Source organism: Sinocyclocheilus anshuiensis, unplaced genomic scaffold, assembly GCF_001515605.1.
Source record: "Sinocyclocheilus anshuiensis isolate Anshui unplaced genomic scaffold, SAMN03320099.WGS_v1.1 scaffold423, whole genome shotgun sequence".
In the NCBI taxonomy this organism is placed as follows: domain Eukaryota; kingdom Metazoa; phylum Chordata; class Actinopteri; order Cypriniformes; family Cyprinidae; genus Sinocyclocheilus; species Sinocyclocheilus anshuiensis.
Genome location: NW_015549610.1, coordinates 1,518,698 through 1,536,093, shown reverse-complemented (window position 1 = coordinate 1,536,093; position 17,396 = coordinate 1,518,698). Strand labels below are relative to the sequence as shown.

At 39.3% G+C, this 17,396-nt stretch overlaps 1 protein-coding gene across 2 annotated transcripts in view; it reads left to right on the top strand.

Annotated features, from left to right (window-relative positions):
* The window catches only part of LOC107659217 (nesprin-1-like), a 99,752-nt gene that overhangs the window by 23,984 nt on the left and 58,372 nt on the right, over positions 1-17,396 (top strand). For both annotated transcript variants that reach the window (XM_016448085.1, XM_016448084.1), the window contains exons 37-51: positions 710-1,069; positions 2,305-2,441; positions 3,797-3,974; positions 6,541-6,723; positions 7,278-7,421; positions 8,456-8,611; positions 10,657-10,821; positions 10,971-11,143; positions 11,283-11,436; positions 11,606-11,749; positions 12,372-12,536; positions 12,643-12,960; positions 13,060-13,215; positions 14,666-14,836; positions 16,589-16,915. In XM_016448085.1, coding sequence (XP_016303571.1) covers positions 710-1,069; positions 2,305-2,441; positions 3,797-3,974; positions 6,541-6,723; positions 7,278-7,421; positions 8,456-8,611; positions 10,657-10,821; positions 10,971-11,143; positions 11,283-11,436; positions 11,606-11,749; positions 12,372-12,536; positions 12,643-12,960; positions 13,060-13,215; positions 14,666-14,836; positions 16,589-16,915 — 2,931 coding nt within the window. The remainder of the gene's footprint in view (positions 1-709; positions 1,070-2,304; positions 2,442-3,796; positions 3,975-6,540; positions 6,724-7,277; positions 7,422-8,455; positions 8,612-10,656; positions 10,822-10,970; positions 11,144-11,282; positions 11,437-11,605; positions 11,750-12,371; positions 12,537-12,642; positions 12,961-13,059; positions 13,216-14,665; positions 14,837-16,588; positions 16,916-17,396) is intronic.

Here is a 17,396-nt window from a genome sequence, read left to right as displayed (position 1 = left end):
TTCCCTTTTTTTCCCGTTTCATCTGAAAATTACTTTCAGATTTTTTTTTTTTCTCAAAGCAGCCCCCCCCCCAAAAAAAACTGTGCCTGCCCCCTCACTTTGTGCGCTCTGGTGCCGACCCTGGGTCCAGGGTCACATATATTTTGTTTTCCTATTGAACGTTTAAATGATTATTTTACACTTTAATCTTCTTGACCTTTTTTTAATGACTTGTTTAATTAATATTACACTTTTATTCATTTTTGTTTTGTTTTTTTGAAACTGCAGCTTTCTTACTCTGCGCTGCTGTTGTATTTTGTATGCCGTTGTATGCCGTTTATTTAATTTGACTAACATTTAATGTCATTTATTAATAGCTATTTATGAAGAAAACATTTAATTGCAAAAAAAAATAAAAAAATTAATTTTACATTGGATAATACCTACTCGTTGCTGAATGAATGAATGAAATTCTAATTGCTTAGACTAAGTAAACAAGTAGATATTCATGTAGGAAAATGATGGTAATTGAGATGAATAAAAAAAGAGGGAGGTGGCAGAAAGGAGAGTTTATCCTCTGAAGCGTGAGGAACAGATCCGATGAGAGAGTTTTTAGCGCGCTTGAACAGTCAGTCAGTCTCACGCGGCGGCAGTACTTGGATAACAAGCAGCCACCGATGCGGCAGTTTCCGTAGCAACTTTACCCTTCCTCTCTCCCTCCCTCCTCCAGGAGCTGCTGGAGCGCGGCGCGTGCGAGGGGCGCGAGCGGCTGCGGCGCGTGCGGCTGAGCGCGGAGAGAGCCGGAAGGCACACGGCGGCGGCGGGCTGCGAGCTGATGGATGGAGAAGTGGCGGCGCTGGCGCGAGCGCTGCACCAGTGGGAGGGAGCTTCGCTACGTGCTCGCGACGCTCTCGAGACCACCGTGGCCGCGGCGACAGGGGCCGAGCGGGAGCAGACACGGCTGACAGCGCAGTTGGAGGGAGAAATGGAGAAGCTGGAGGGCCAGCTCAAGGAGTGGAGCGAGGGACTGAGCAGCGCCGAGCGGAGGAATAGCGGAGCTGCGGCGGTGGAGGGATGGACGATCGCCAAGGTAACTGGGAGAGATGAAGAGGGAAGGGGGAGTGTATAAGGTAGGCCTAAATGCTATTTAATTACAGTGTATATTATGTAAGCTCTCACACGTACTGTTTGGAAAGTCACACAGTTTGGTGAAGAATTTGATCATTTTGTAACAACACACACTCATTCACAAGGTTATAGGCAGAAAATAGGCTAATATTTAGCCTATATAGTACAGAGCATCTCTTTTCTCCCTTTCCTCTCTTGTCTGTTTTCGTTATGTCTGGCTCTTTCTCATAAACTACAGTGGGTCCTAATATGTTTTTCTGCTGCGGGGGTTGTTTATACTTCCATCTGCATCTTGCTGCTCAGATAATTGAAAAAGGATTGCAGATTTTTCAAGTCCCTCAATGTTTCCGTACTTTCTCTCATCCCATGTTTCCGGTGTCCGGACTTGGTTGTGTTACATGCTCGTTTGTGCGGATCAAGCTCCTCAACATCTGACAGCTGACTCCCACCGGGAGAGAGAAGAGGAGAGGAGGCGGGGAGGAAGGAGGGGAGAATGTGAAAGGGAGAGAGAGAGAAAGAGTGGGAACGCAAACGAGAGAACATGTCAAAGGCGAGGAAGAGTGAATGAGAGCCGCCAAAGAGTGTGAAAGAGAGGGAGAACCACGGCGTGCAAAGTGGAAGACAGGGAGGAGTGAGAGAAGGAAGAGGAGGAGAGAGATTGAGGGAGGAAGTGTTCTATAGGGGGAAGTCAGGGAAGCATTTCCCTCTTGTTTTTAAAGAGAGGGTCAGGGGGAGGGTGGAAGCACAGAGAGAGAGAGAGAGAGAGAGAGAGAGAGAGAGAGAGAGAGAGAGAGAGAGAGAGAGAGAGAGAGAGAGAGAGAGAGAGAGAGAGAGAGAGAGAGAGAGAGAGAGAGAGAGAGAGAGAGAGAGAGAGAGAGAGAGAGAGAGAGAGAGAGAGAGAGAGAGAGAGAGAGAGAGAGAGAGAGAGAGGCACCACTTTGGCTCTGTATAATCTCAGGCATGTTCCGAGAAGTGGGAAGGCTTCCTGGACTCGTTGAAGAACAGAAATGCTTTTGTAAGAAGCCCTGTCTTGGACTTGAATAGAGCTGTGTGTTAATGCTCAAATATGTGTGTGTGTGTGTGTGTGCACAACTGTGCATGAAGAAGCATCAAGACGATAAATGAGATTTTAAGTGTCAAGTTTAGCCTGTGCATTGACACTCACCCCTGCTTTGTGTGTTTGTGTGTGTTCGTCAGGGTGTTCTGGAGGGCCTTCAGACAGCTGAAGTTATGGAGGAGAAGTTGAAGGCGCAGCTCAATGAGCTGTGTGGGTTTTCCAGTGATCTGGGTCCGCAGTCGGACAGAGTCAGCGCTCTCATCAAGCTACACAACAGGTGAGTGTGCCGCTGACATGAACGCATATGCATGAGGTTGAAGGTTTTTGAAGTCAAATGGTCACCATCTGGTTTTGTTTAGCTGTCCATTCCTTGAAAGTTTGTTTAGCCTTTGTAGACAAGTAGAAGATGGATGTTTCTTACAGAGCTTCCCATAAATGTCTCCACTGCTTATGGCATGTGGCTGGTTTAATTGTTGTAAGGTTTATCGACCTTAAAGATTTTGGATATTGTAAAGACTGTATGTTGACGAGCAGGGAACATATTAAAAATAAGAAGCAAATAATTTATAATAATGTAAAGCTAAAAAAGAATTTATTCAAATTAAAAAATATAAAATACTATTTATTTATTATAATATCTAATAACTGATATTATTTTATATTTATTTAATTTAATAATTTATAAAAATAATATAGAGTTGTTTTTAGTTTTGAAAAGAATCTATGAAATGTAAAAAAAAAATATTTTATGTATTATAGATTATATATACAGCGATTAATGCATATAATAAAGATATATAATTAAATGTAATTAAATTAAATATAATTAAAATAAATAAACTGAGGCCTAAATTTGATAAATGTACTAAAGACAGTTTTATTTGCAGGGTTTATTGACCTTAAAGATTTTGTAAAAACAATGTGTTTACCAGACAAAAACACATTTAAAATAATAATATTAATAATAAAGCAAAAATAATGTATAAAACTATATCATTGAAAATAAATGCAAAAATAGTATTATAAGTTAATAGAGAAATTAATAAAAAAGGAATAAATTAATACAAAAATATTGTTGTTTGTTTTGAAAATGTAAAAAACACTATTTTTTTCTATGTATTTATTCATTCATATTTCATTGTTTGTTTTGTATGTTAAATACACACGCTGTATTTAATTAACGGAATACATTTACACATACAGTATAAATTTAGTGCACTGAGGTGAATGAAAGGTTGTGATATATTGCACCTCATAGCGCTGCATCTAAAGTGAGTGTTTCAGCTGAGAGCACCTGTCATGACAGCAGGCTTTGCCTCGTTAACATGCTTTTCAGGTATAGCAGCAAAAAAACATGCTTATCTTCCCTCCACTGCCCACTTTAACCTCATCCGCATTCGTGTATGTGAGTGTGTATCTGTGTGCAGACATGCTACTGTATTTTTGTGTGTGCAGGTTCTGCTGCGTTTTTACTTTCTGATACCCAAACTCTCCCTCTGAGAGAGCCTGTCATTGAAACAGATGTCTGCTCACCTTGCGCTATCAGCCCCCCTACACTCACCCATTTTAAGCCCCATCCCCCCTTTTCACCCTTTCCTTTTCAAATACTGCTCTGTGCATCTTCCTCCCTAGCCTAAGCCTACGAGCCTCCCGGGAATGTCAGAATAAGGAGAAGCTGCTGGAACAACGCTTCCGTTCTTCTCTGCATGACTTCCGGCAGTGGATGGTCAATGCCAACATCTCTACTGCCAAATGCTTTGACTCCCCTCATAGCATCCAGGATGCCTCCATCGCTCTCCAGCGGATCCAGGTGAGAGAGTGGAATGGCTGTGGACAGTACTCTGTCCTGGAGGGCTCATCCTAACTGGGCAAATTTCAAGATTCCTGGAACATAGCCATAGCCAGGCCACAGCAGGTTGTCTCTATTCCTGTCATGTAGTAGCCAAGTCAAGTAGCCAGATTTTGATAAAGTGATAGCCCTTCTCAGGTCCCATGGGCCAGTTTATGAGGCCACCATTCAGCCAAAGATGTGCCAGACTGGTCTATTTATGACTTCAATTAGCACGGTAGAAAACCCATGAGAGCGCAGGGAAAATGCACAGTAATGATGTATAGCTATGATGGAAGAGACATAGTTAGACCTGGACGGAAATCACCTGAGAGTTCTGAAGATTATCTAAAATATCTCAAATTTCATTTCTTAAATATTTTGGCTTTTTATTTCTATCTTCCCATAATAGTGTAATTGTCAGTGGTTCTTAAATGTTCGGTTGTGACCCAAAAATGGGTCACTGGTCTGCCCTGGTAAAAAATAATGGAAATAATAAAATGCAGTTATATTAGCCTAAAAAAAGGAGAGAAAACACTTTCTGTATCTTTTGTTGTGGACATCAAAATCTTCAGGGTCCATGTGCCTGATGGATTTTATTTTATTTTGTTTTGTTAACCTTCTGTTCACGTTACATCAGAAATACTGTCAGGGTCGGGGGATGAAGGATGGAGCGAGGACTCAATAGTGCCGGAAGATAAGGGCTTTATTAATAAAATAAAACAAAACAGACAACAAAAACTACCCCGTGGGGGAAAAACAGGCTGGCAAGGCTAGGCAAGGCAGGATCTCGACACGACACGACAAGACAGGACACATCCAGGGAGATAGGGTGACGAACTGACCTAGGACTGCAAACACAGGGAGAATAAATGGAGAGCAAATGAGGAGGGTAACGAGGGAACACATGTGGGGCAAATTAACCAATAATCAGGTAACAAGATGGGTGGGGTCAAGACAATTGACATGAGAGCACATGGCATACAGGAAACAAAGACAAAAGCCATGTGCTCACACAAAACAAAACACAAGCACATGGCCAGCCAAACAAATCACAAGCCATGTGCTTGAACAAAAAGACACGAACAAGCAGCTAATGAGAAAACTCATAAGCCACGTGTTCACACAAGACAACAAGAAAAGCACGCGGCTGAACACAAACCGCGTGCTACACAAAACACGTGGACAGAAGAGCGCACGGCCGAGCGAACTCGAGACCGCACGCTCCCACAACAGACAGAACATGGAGCGCGAGTGTCCGGACACCGAAACGAAACCGAAACTCAAGACCTGAGTGCCGGGATCCGAACACTATGCTCCAACATGAAACAGTGCACGCAGACGAGAGCGCACGGCTCGAGCACTCTCGAAGCCGCACGCTCACATGAAAACAAAGACATGACGGGAGTGTCAGGGCTCTGTCACAAAACCATGAATTACACTAGACCGAAGTGACAGAACTCTGACAAATACTGTATCATGTAAATAAGGAAAATGTTCTTTATATTTTTATGTTACTATTTTATTTTGTTTTATTACAATTCGTTTTGTTTTATTATAATTTATTTCATTTTTTACTTCTTAAAATGTATTTATGTATTTATGTCAAATCATAAAACTTTATTTTGAGCAGCTTTCAGATTTATTTTATTTTATTTAAAAATATATATTTTTGGAATGTAGTGACATTAATTTTTAAAAAGAAAAAGAAAGGATAATACATTTACTGTCTGTCTCTTTTGTTATGGACACAGAAGACTATTTTGCTACAAATTCCTCTGTCACAGCTAGCTAGTCACATTAGGCAGATGCCAACATGCACACATGTCCTCACCAACCAAGACAAAATACAAGTTCACTTGCAATGAGGGTAAACGTTATTTGTTTTGACCACAGTCTGTGATTAGTGTGGAAAATTTTTAGTTGCTGAGATCATGAAACCATTCAAATTCAATTTTTACGCTAATTTTGGCAATGTATTGGGTCACCACTTGCCGTCCAATGAAAAATATGGGTCCTGAAGCAAAACCAGTTCAACCTCTTTTTAGCATTTGTCTCCATACATAAATTCATTCCACAGAATACTGCACATATTTTCCCCACAATCAGCAGAGAAAAAAAAGCACAGATCAGCAAAGATTCTGTGTGGGCCTAGATGTATCATAGGTCATGTACAACAATAAAAAGGGAGATATATGAAGAAAGAAGCGGAACAGGGTTACTGAGAATGAAAGATGGAAACAACGCTCCTCATTTTTTATTTACCATCAAATACATTTCAAATGTGGAACAATGTTTCCGCATGACTTACTGCCCTGAACCACCAACACAGCGGCAGACATGCTTTGGGTCATACATAATTGCATCTGTACCATTTGAGTGGAGAAAGACAGAAAAAAGACGGGACGTGCACGCCTCACAGATGGTGGGAGATCCCTGCTGGGTGCCTGTCAATGTCTGGACGTGACTCATTGCACTTGCTGCCCTCTGCTCTGTGATAGTCTACATGTGTCTGTGTTGCTGACGTCTTGCTCATTCTGCTCCACAGGAGTTCAAAAGTGACAAGGAGCAGGGCCAGACCAGACTGAACGCTGTCCTGACCTATGGAGAGCAGCTTAGTAACGTGGTGCCTGCCGACAGAGTGGAGGTGACCAGGACCAAAGCAAATGCAACCAAAGATGACTGGAAGAGCCTGATGGACAGCTTACAGAGAAGAGAGACGGCCTTACAGGTAGAGCTGCGTAGAGATGAGTACATACGTTTCTGCGTATTTTATGTATATATGTTTTTTTTATTTTTTTATTAGTAGAGTTAGCTGAGTAGAGTTGAGTGAATTTTTTAAAGACATCTCTGGATATTACTATTTTATTTTTAATACCCTGCTCACTTTACATTTTTAATAAGTAAAAGTGTCTCTGCAAATTTTATTTTATTTTATTTTATTTGTAACACTTTAGTGTAGGGACCAGTTCTCACTATTAACTAGTTGTTTATTAGCATGCCTATTATTAACATATTGGCTGTTTATTAGTGCTTATAAAGCACATATTCTGCATGACCATATTCTACATCCCTAATCCTAGCCAATTTAACAACTACCTTACAAACTATTAATAAGCAACAAATTAGGAGTATATTGAGGCAAAAGTCGAAGTTAATGGTTTGTTAATTGTGAGAACTGGACCTTAAAATAAAGTGTGACCATTTTATGTTATTTTATTTATAAATTAAAAACCATATACAGCTTAAGGAACATATGTAATGTCTATGAATATGTACTTTTAGGTCTTGCAGTCTCAGATGCAGGACTTTGAGGCAAGTGTGGAACCCCTTCAAGACTGGCTGAACAGGACTGAGATCAGTGTGCAGGAGAGCAGCGCTCGCCTCCATGACCTGCCTGCCAAAAGACTAGAGCTCTCCAAACTTCAGGTAAACCCAGATAGTCTTACTGACTTATTTATACTTATTCATAAGAGCTTTGATCTGCCAGAATGAAATCAATCACTTCTATTAAGATTCTTGTCCTCGCTGACTGTACCTTGAAAATCAGTGTAATGTAATTCATTGACAGAAGAATATTTGATTTATGATCAATAGATTATGCATTGAACATTTGGAGACTATTAAAAATACATTTTTTCTTCTTTTCAAGTCATTTGAACATAATCTAGCTGTTTAAACATGTAATTAAATGATCAGATGAAATCAGCTAACTGTGGCAGTGGATTTTGCAGTACTTAAGCTCAATTAAACGAGTTGAACAGGAGTAGGATCTGCTGGAGATAATGAAATAAACCATGTCTGTCGATGATTCCGCTGAGTCAAGCTTTTTGACAGAATTGAGGATTAAGCTGACATGCAATTAATTTCTCGCTCTCCAACTGCACTCAAAGAACAAAAACCCCAATGAACAATTTGACAATAATATGAATAGAGGTTGTAAAGATAAACATTTCTATTTTTGCCTTATCACAAGATCTTTCATCTCTATTTTTGTATTGCGTTTGTCGCCTGCTGGGCCCTTTTGTCTGCTCTGTTGGCAATTGCATTTCCAACAGTGTATCTGTACAGTGTGTGGAGGTCCTCCGAGTGATTATCCATCCCCTCCCATCTCCCCTTCCCCTGCTTTTACCCACTTTCCCTCTTAATCCCTTTATCCCCAGAGTGCACCCAACATGATAGACTCTATTATCATGAACTGTGTCTGCCTAACTGACAATTTCACAGTCTGCTCTTTTTCCATCTAGAGAAAAGAAGCAAAAAATTTGCTTGTGGTGGTCTTTTGTGCCCTAATGTATTAAGTGTGTTTAGTAAAAGTTTCTTGTTGTTTGGAGAACGTGACTTGTCCATCTCAGTGGATGTGTTCATGTTGGCTTTTAGTGTGGTTTTTCATGGCATGAACATTCGTCTTTATTCTTCTGTGACCCCTGCTTGCCTCGTGACCCCTGATTGCACACCCTCAGATGCTGCTGGAGGAGATGCGCTCCAGAGAGTCTGAACTGGCAGAGCTGAGAGGGCGAGCGCATGGCCTCTGGGAGGGTCAGGGTGCGGGGAAGAGCTTTGTGCATCGGGTCTGCCAGCTAGCTGCATGCTACTTGGCCTTGAGCAACCTGATTAAGGTAACCTCCTTTACCTGTCTGTTTACCTCATCAGTCCTGTGTTTGCTCTTTCATTGTTACCACTGATTGTGATGGAAGATGAGCTCATTATTAATGGCCTGTTGAGATCTATTACGAGAGTTACTATATGCTTTAAAATTTTCATTGTTTATTTAACTCTCAGTAAAAGGTTTAGTTTGAATCTGGGAGACCTTTTAAAGGTTTTCTATATAAAATGCTAATTGACAGTGGTAAGATTCTATTGATATGCTTTTATTTTGGAGAATCTGTTGCATTTGTGCATTTATTTTCTCAGTAGTTCGGATCAATTAAATTTGTTTCTATTTTCTTGACTGATTGTCTACACTATCATTCAAAATTTTGCAGTCAGTATGATTTTTTTTTAATAATTTTTGTTTTTTAGCAAGGAGGCATTAAATTGATCAAAAGTGATTGTAAAGTCATTAATGTTGCAAAAGAATTTATCTTTTTAAATTAATGCTGTTCTTTTAAACTTTCAATTTATCATATAACCCTGAAGAAAAATGTATCATGGTTTCCACAGAAATATTAAGCAGCATATCTAAATTTTAAAATATATTAATATAGAAAACTCATTTCAAATTGGAATTTTTTACTCTGTTTTTAATAAAAAAAAATCTGACCAACTCCAAACTTTTGAAAAGTTGTGTACTTAAAAAAAAAAAAAAAAGCTAGTTCTATACTAATTTACTTAGGGATGCATTGATATTACATTTCAGACTAATACCAATAATTCTTTCCATGTAATGACCAAATAACCAATAAATGTCTTATATTAAAGCTCTGTATTATTTTATTAATATATATTAAAATAAAACACTAAAAACTACACTGCTACAAGTGAATTTTGGCATTGCAACATGATAATGTACAGTATGAAAAATTTATATTTATTTTGACATTTGCTAAATAACTTAATATTAACCAAAAATAATAAATGTTATAAAAAAAAGCGAGCATTAGATCACTCCAAAATGTAATCTAAATGTAAAATCAGGAAATATGCACAATGAAATATCCAACTGTTAGATAAGAATAAACTTAAAAATCTCTAATATCAGCTGATAACCAATATTATGTGCATACTTATGCCGAGTTCACACTGCACGATTTTAGCCCAATTTTTCACTCGCCGACAGGTTTTGCGAAATCGCCGACAAATGCCCGAAATCGGAGGCAAATCGGTGCTCGTTCACGCGAGTGACAATCACGCAGTGTGAATTATCAAAGACGCGATCTGAGGGAATCGCCGACGCCCGCAAAATATTTGGCATGCTAAATATCTGGAGCTGTCGGCGATTCACAATCACGCTGTGTGCAATGATTTCTGACTGAAAACTACATCGGCGATGACCTACAGCCAATGAGAGACCAAGATACAGGGCAGAGGGAAGTTCGGGGAGGAGTTATAGACCAGAATATCAGTATTTGAATAGATATATGAACAATTATATCATACAGAACCAAGCACAAACATTTGCTTGACCAGCCACAACAGCATAACAGTTATTGCAAAATGATTTACCTCCAACTCTCTTTGCAGAACACCCAATCCCTGTTCCCTGCATCTCCCTCCTGCATAATCTGTTTTTCTTTTTCTCCTTGTAGCTGGAAATCAGCTCACAGACAATTTGCGGGCTATGTATATATATTTTTTTAAATAATTCCAGTCTCGATTCCGATCTGACGCACGTGGGTTCTCGCGTTATTTCCTTATCACTTCTCGCGTGTGTTTTGTTGTGAAACGTAGTTTGTGGACCAGACAGAGCTGTCGGCGATTCTTCCTATTGTGAAGTCATGCAGTGTGAAACCCCCTGTCGCCGATCCATCGTGCAATGTGAACACAGCAACAACTGAATGCTACCCCAGATAGTCACGCAGTGTGAAAACAACGGCGATCCGACGAGTTTGAAAATCGTGCAGCGTAAACTCGGCATTACTGACACCTGTGTAAAAAATAGATTTCATATAGATTTCAATAGTCTTTTAGTCTAGTCTTGACTTCTATTGCCCCCCTTCTGCAGGAGAAAGTGTCAAGGGTAGAACGAGTTGTGGGGGAGCATCAACTTTTTTCACAGGGCCATCAGGAACTTCAGAACAGGGTTTCAGAGTCCCAACAGGCCCTCAAGACCTGCAGATGCCCCACATCTGACAAGAGTGTGCTTATCACCAGAATGGGCCAGCTCGAGGTACATTGTCATTTATTATACACATTTTACTGTTTTACAGGTGTTGCTAAATCCTAAGGACAACCTTCAAGGGATTTGGCTCTCATAAATTAGTTTGTAGTTTCATTTGTACATGTTGAGTGTATAACAGGATTTCTGATTAATTACAGACTTTACTGGCCGCTTGTCAGGGGAGAGAAATCCAACTGAAGATGCTCATCACCAGAGGGGAGTCTGTCCAGAGGAACACCTCGGCTGAGGGTGTACCAGTGGTTCGCAAGCAGATCCAGGACCTCAAAGACTCCTGGGAATCACTCTTGTCAACATCCATACAGTGCAAAAGGTCAGAAAATCCTCGGTCTATTACTCTGTGTTTATTTATCTCTTCTTCAGTGCTTTTGTCTGAGCATTTCCTCAGATACGTGTTCATCAAGTGTCTGTGTGGAAGTAGTAGATGTCTCGTTTATGTGTTGCATTTACAGCCAGCTGGAAGGTGCCTTGTCACACTGGACCAGTTACCAGGAAGATGTCAGTCAGTTTGAGTGCTGGATGGAGCGAGTAGAAGAGAGCCTCGGAAACTCCGACAAACACTACGCAGAAATGAGGGACAAGACAGCCAATCTAGGCCGTGCCAAAGTAATTAATACTTTTCATATGCATACTTGCGCAAGCATATATAATAAGATTTGAATATCATAATTTTATACTGGATTTGTTATTTAGATAACAGTTGTATATTCTTACAGTTCTGTTAGAAATTGAAATCTCAAAGTATTAATTACTTTAATTGCTATGCTCTGTACAGCTCCTCTATGAGGAAGTTCTTAGCCACTCTAGCCCTTTAGAGACCATTGCGACCAAGGGTTCCAACATGACTGAACATACAGCCACCCAACAGGAGATCCAGAAACTCAGTGAGAGATATACAGCCATTAAAGATAAAGCCAAGGTAAGCCAAGGATGTCGAACTGTAGGCAGCAGACCAGTGCTTACATTTGTTTTGAGTGGTCAAGAAGAATTATTCAGCACAAACTAATATGATGAAACCAACCAGTGGTTATAGAGTGCAACAGTAGAGTCCTGCCGACTGGAAATTGATTTTTAACAATAACATAAATATTTCAAGACAGAACTACAATGAACTTTGAAGTTGCTGAGCAATGATGTTTTTATAGAAGCCATAAATCAGTATGATTTACACTTCATTAAAAAAAAAAAATATAAAAAATGTAATAACCAAATTTCCAGTGAAGAGCTACACCAAATATTACACTGAAAAGATCATTCAGCAATCAGAGAAGTTTCTGTTACCATGGAAACAGAATTTGCGGCCAAAGAGCTAAGCAGTGACCTCCCAGGATTGCACATGAGCTATATATATCTATGGATCTAGTTGATGTGTTGGTTTGTGGCTCAAAACTCTTTATTAAAGTTTTTTATCTCTATGGAGAAAAAGAATGGGGAAAATACTTCTGGAACCAAGCAGCTAAAAAAGTGTTATGCTCTGTTTTTACTCCGTTTCCACTTATTGTGGAATAAATTTGAAATAATATACTCTGCTGGTGTTTCAGGCTGCTGTCAGTAAGGCAGAAGAATTGGTTCTGCTCCATCAAGAGTACCAGCGTGGGCTGCACATGTTTGAAGACTGGCTGGAGCAAGAGCAGAACAGTTTGGCCCTCCTCTCACCCCTGGATGAAGATGTAAATGCTCTGGAGAACACGTTAAAAGAACTGCAGGTTAATATAACGTGATTTTTTTTTACAGCTTTAATATTATAGGAAAGAAATATTCTGCACTACCTAATCTTTACTTTTTACTCTTTCTGTCTAATAACATCTCCAGATGCTCCAGTCTCATTGCCCTAAGGGACATAACTTGCTCAGCTCAGTTCTTGCCAGTCGAGAAAGAGTCATTCCATGGGGTGCTCCTCAAATTGAGGATCGGGCTCTGGAAACAGCACAGACAGAATGGCAGGGGTACCAAGACCGACTCGGCGAGACCAAAGTCCAGGTAGAGCAGGCCCTCGCAAGGGTTCAGCAACTAGAATGTTTATTCCAAAGCTTAGACCAGTGGCTGGTTGGCATAGAGCTCAAAGTTAAGGTGAGAAGCCACCGTCGCTCTGATGTCACTGCAAAGGAGGCCCAGCTTCAACACCTTAAGGTATGATGCATTATACTTCTGCCTGATGGTTTCAGATTTATAGTACTCTGGTTTCATGTAGATATGTGTTGACCTTTTCCCGTCATTCCCTTATTTCAGAGGTGGCAGATTGAGGCTGCTCAACGTCAGGCCGAGGTGGAAGGCCTTAGTACTCTTGCACAGCAAGTCGTTGAGGATGCTCATGTCAGTGGTCGGATCAGTACCAGGGTTACCCAGCTCACTGCCCGCTACCATGCCTTGCTTCTACAGATACAGGCAAGTCAGCCTTGTACATTTGCAATTTTGATGTACTTGATTATTACAGGAAAGTATGCAGCATCATTCAATAAGTTGCCTGTGTCCTTTTACTACTTTTTCACAAATAATGTGCATAAAGTAATCATTTTATAAATATAATCATTTTCCATCACTATTTTTATCTGTTGGTGTTTGAATTGTCCTGTTGATTATAGAGACACATGACATTCATATTCATATTGCAGGTTCTTGGATTTTCTTTTAATTCTGCTCTCGCAGTGTGAAAAATACAACAGACGCTATGGTTTTACAATCTGGGCGCCTTATTTTCCATGGATTGAACAATATCCCACTAATTATTCCTCTGATTTACTCAAATATAAAATAAATGAAAACTAAATAGAAATATACAGTAATAAATAAAAACCAAGCTAATAAAAATACAATCTAATAATAAAAATACATATAACAAAATGACTAAGACTTAAAATTAAAATTGAAAATAGCTAATTCAAAATATTACTAAATACTAAATATAAAAATATATAAATAATAATGATAAAAAACACAGTTTCTAGTATTTTTCTTTGCATTGGCATTTTTAAACTATATTTTCACCCCTTTTCTTCCCTTATAATACATATTAGCCACCTGTAATATGTTTCTTAAGTACAGAAATGCAATAAACCTGTTGTTTTATTTTTATCTGGAAAAATTATTGCAGTTATTATTATTTATCATTATTATTAAAGTGTTGTCTGTTTTTAAATTTGCTCAATTAAAGTTCAATTAAATTTGAATTTCTACTTGATATTCTTTTTCTACAATGACGTATCTTTTAATAGAACCTGGTGTCATTGACTCACCTCTCACTTTGCTGCCAAAGCACACCAATGAGTCTAATTTCTCAGCCATCTAAACATTGGAAGCTATCCAACCTGGTAAACCACCTCCTGTGACCCTCTGTGATGACAAAAAAACCCTACACACTAGAAAAATCAATGTCTCGCCCACATTGAGACCTTAGCTTGTAATTAAACAATATAGGATTCAATCTTGCCCATCAATCAGTAGCAGCAGCAGAATTGTTTTTAACACTTGCTGTAACACCTCTCCTTCCTGCCTACTTCTCTCTAACATGCACACACACCCTGGCTGCGACACAGAATAGAGTGTGTAATTATTCTGTGAGAAACAACAGGCCGCCACATGCACTGCAGTCAAGAGCTATTACGTCTCTGCAGATAGGTGTGCGCGCGGCACAGCGCAAAAGCGTTAATTGGTGCCACGTGCATGAGGGATCTGCATGTCAAGTGAAGAATGCGGCAAAATAGCTTAGCCTCAAGCCCCCAGTGGTGAATGCTAGCGAGTGTGCGGCACTGGATCAATCAAAACACTTCATGCTGATGAGACAGAATTCCGAGCGATCTTGACAATGAGCCTTTTGATTTATTCTTCCGTCATTCAGGATACACTCAAACAGCTCCAGAAAGAGATGCAGAACATCACAGAGGCTCAAAATGCTCTCAGGACCTTCTCTGATTGGTTGAGCACTGCGAGGAAGAATTTTAAAATCGTTACCGAAAGGACAGAGGCTCTCGATCGCATTACAATGGAAAAGAAGATGAAGAGACTAGAGGTATGGCCTAGTGAAAACACTAATGTTACTGTACATAGCATGTCCATGTAAATTGTACATACAAAAGAGAAAAAAAATTGTATGTATATATATATATATATATATATTAGTGCTGTCAAATGATTAATCGCATCTAAAATAAAAGTTTTTGTTTACATAATGTATGTATATGTACTGTGTATATTAAATATATATAAATACACACACATGCATGTATATATTTCAGAAAAATGTTTATATATTAAATATATTTATTTATAATATAAATTTTGAATATAAATATAGACATGTAAATACATTTTATTTATTATTACAAATATTTTCAAAATATATACTGTATGTGTGTGTATATATACATAATAAATATACACAGAACACACACATATTATGCAAACAAAAACTTTTATTTTGGACATTTGACAGCACTAATATATATATATATCTATGAAATCATGAAAATAATTAAGATTAAAAGAACAAAACTTTTTAATTTTTCAAATAAACGCTTCTATAGGGTTTTATTTTTTCCTTTTAGAGTTGAAGGATCAGATGAACAGATAAAACTGTCACCCCTTTTTATCCTGTGGTTTAACTGCTATTGATTTGGCCTGATAAAATTACACACACACACCACAGACTAGGACTCTCAGTGGGCCTGGCACAGTTTTGCGTTCATATTTGAGATCGTAAGAGCCAGTGTGTCTCTGTGTGTGCACATGTACGAGTCTCTTTGTCTTCTTAAGGATATGATCAATATGTCTACTACACAAAGCAAAAGAAACCTTTAGCACGATCGCACCCTATGTGCACACGCGCACACAGCCACTTCACACACTCCCCCACTGTGATAGCAGAGATGAAGGAACGGCCTGTCTGTGGAACCTGCTGGCAGAGACTGTGTTATTGATGCAATGCCCTTGCAGCTTCAACATCACATAACACTCTTTCTTTACACACATATGCATATACTACTTATTTGGTGCATATAATCCTCGTCAAGATCAATAGCGCCACACAGATGCTAATAGCAAAGTCATATAGAGGCTATCTGTGTTTTATGTACACCCACTCCATTAAACGGTAATGTCAACGGTATAGATGCATGTATTTGTGAATAATAAACAGCCAATTAAGTGTACATTTCTATCGCCAGATAATATTTCTTTACCCAATTATCCTTGGATCCTACACCTCTTCGCATCACTAACTTCTCATTTCCTTATTTGTGTGTGGAGATGGTCATTAAAACACTGGGGCTGCTTTCTCTGTCAGTACTAGCAGTAGCTCCAGATCCAGCTGTACTGCTCTTTGTAGAGACAAGAGGCTGATATCATATAGAGAAGCTTCCCGCTTAAAGGTAAAGGAGTAGGAGGGGCCGAGTGCGGTCGTTGCTGGGGAAACCCCGCTGCAGCAGCCCCATTTAAGTCCTGGGTAATTGGGTCTTCCTCTCATATCTCTAACCGGGGCCTCACTGGGTCTCCGCACACAGGTGTCAGGAGCCCGGCAGGCTTCAAAGTACCCATCAGAAAAGTCCACTTCAGAGGAGCGCTCTCAAAACCTGAAGCTCCACGTGAATTGAGGGGATCAGAAGCTGTCAGAAACAGGAAATTCTATACTCGTCTTGGTTGCACACTGGGGAAGGCATAAATATCTTTCCTGTGGCTCGTTAAATTATTGATTTTTGTTTGTTTGTTATTGTTGTTCTCTTTGTACCCTTTCGTTCGTTGTTTAAAAGACTCTCTCACCCGGCAGTCTCTACAGGGGGACATGGATCAAGGTCACAGCCTGCTTAAAACACTTCGAGAGAGTGCAGAGCAGGCCGTTTCCTTTTTGGATGACCCTGGAGCATCCAAGCTAGAGAGGGAAGTGCAAACAGGCCGATCACAGCTCGAAGAGCTTATTCTGGGGCTACGGGAAGAGCATGCAACCCTGGAAAGAAGCATTGTGCTCTATAAAGATTTCCAAGAGCGCTACAAGAGCCAAATGCAGTGGCTTAGGGAGACTCGAGCCCTTCTCTGTTCCACTGTTGAACCAAAAGCAGAACTTTACCAGAGAAAAGCCCAGCTGAACAAGTACAAGGTAGGTGATTTGTTTTACAGTCTTTAACTGATATGAAATCTGTACTTGTGACTAGCTCTGTCAACAAAAGTGGTAGTCCCCCTTATCACTTTTAAAATCAGTAGGATTGTCAATGATCTTCTGCAAGCATTGAGATGTGTATATTATTTAAAAATATAAAATATATGTAATATACATATATATAAATCAGTTTTATATTAAGTCACTTTTGCTCATGAAGGCTGCAAAATTTAGAAAACAGTAATATTTTGAAATATAAAAAATGTAAATAACTGTTTACTATTATAATAATATACTTTAAAATGTAATTTATGCCTGTGATGGCAAATTAGAATTTTCAGCTGCCTGATTCTTAATGATCCTTCAGAAATAATTCTAATATGCTAATTTGGTGCTCAAGTGACATTTCGGTCACAATTTTCGCCATTAACAAACCATTAACTATGACTTTTGCCTCAATAAACTCTTAATTTGCTACTTA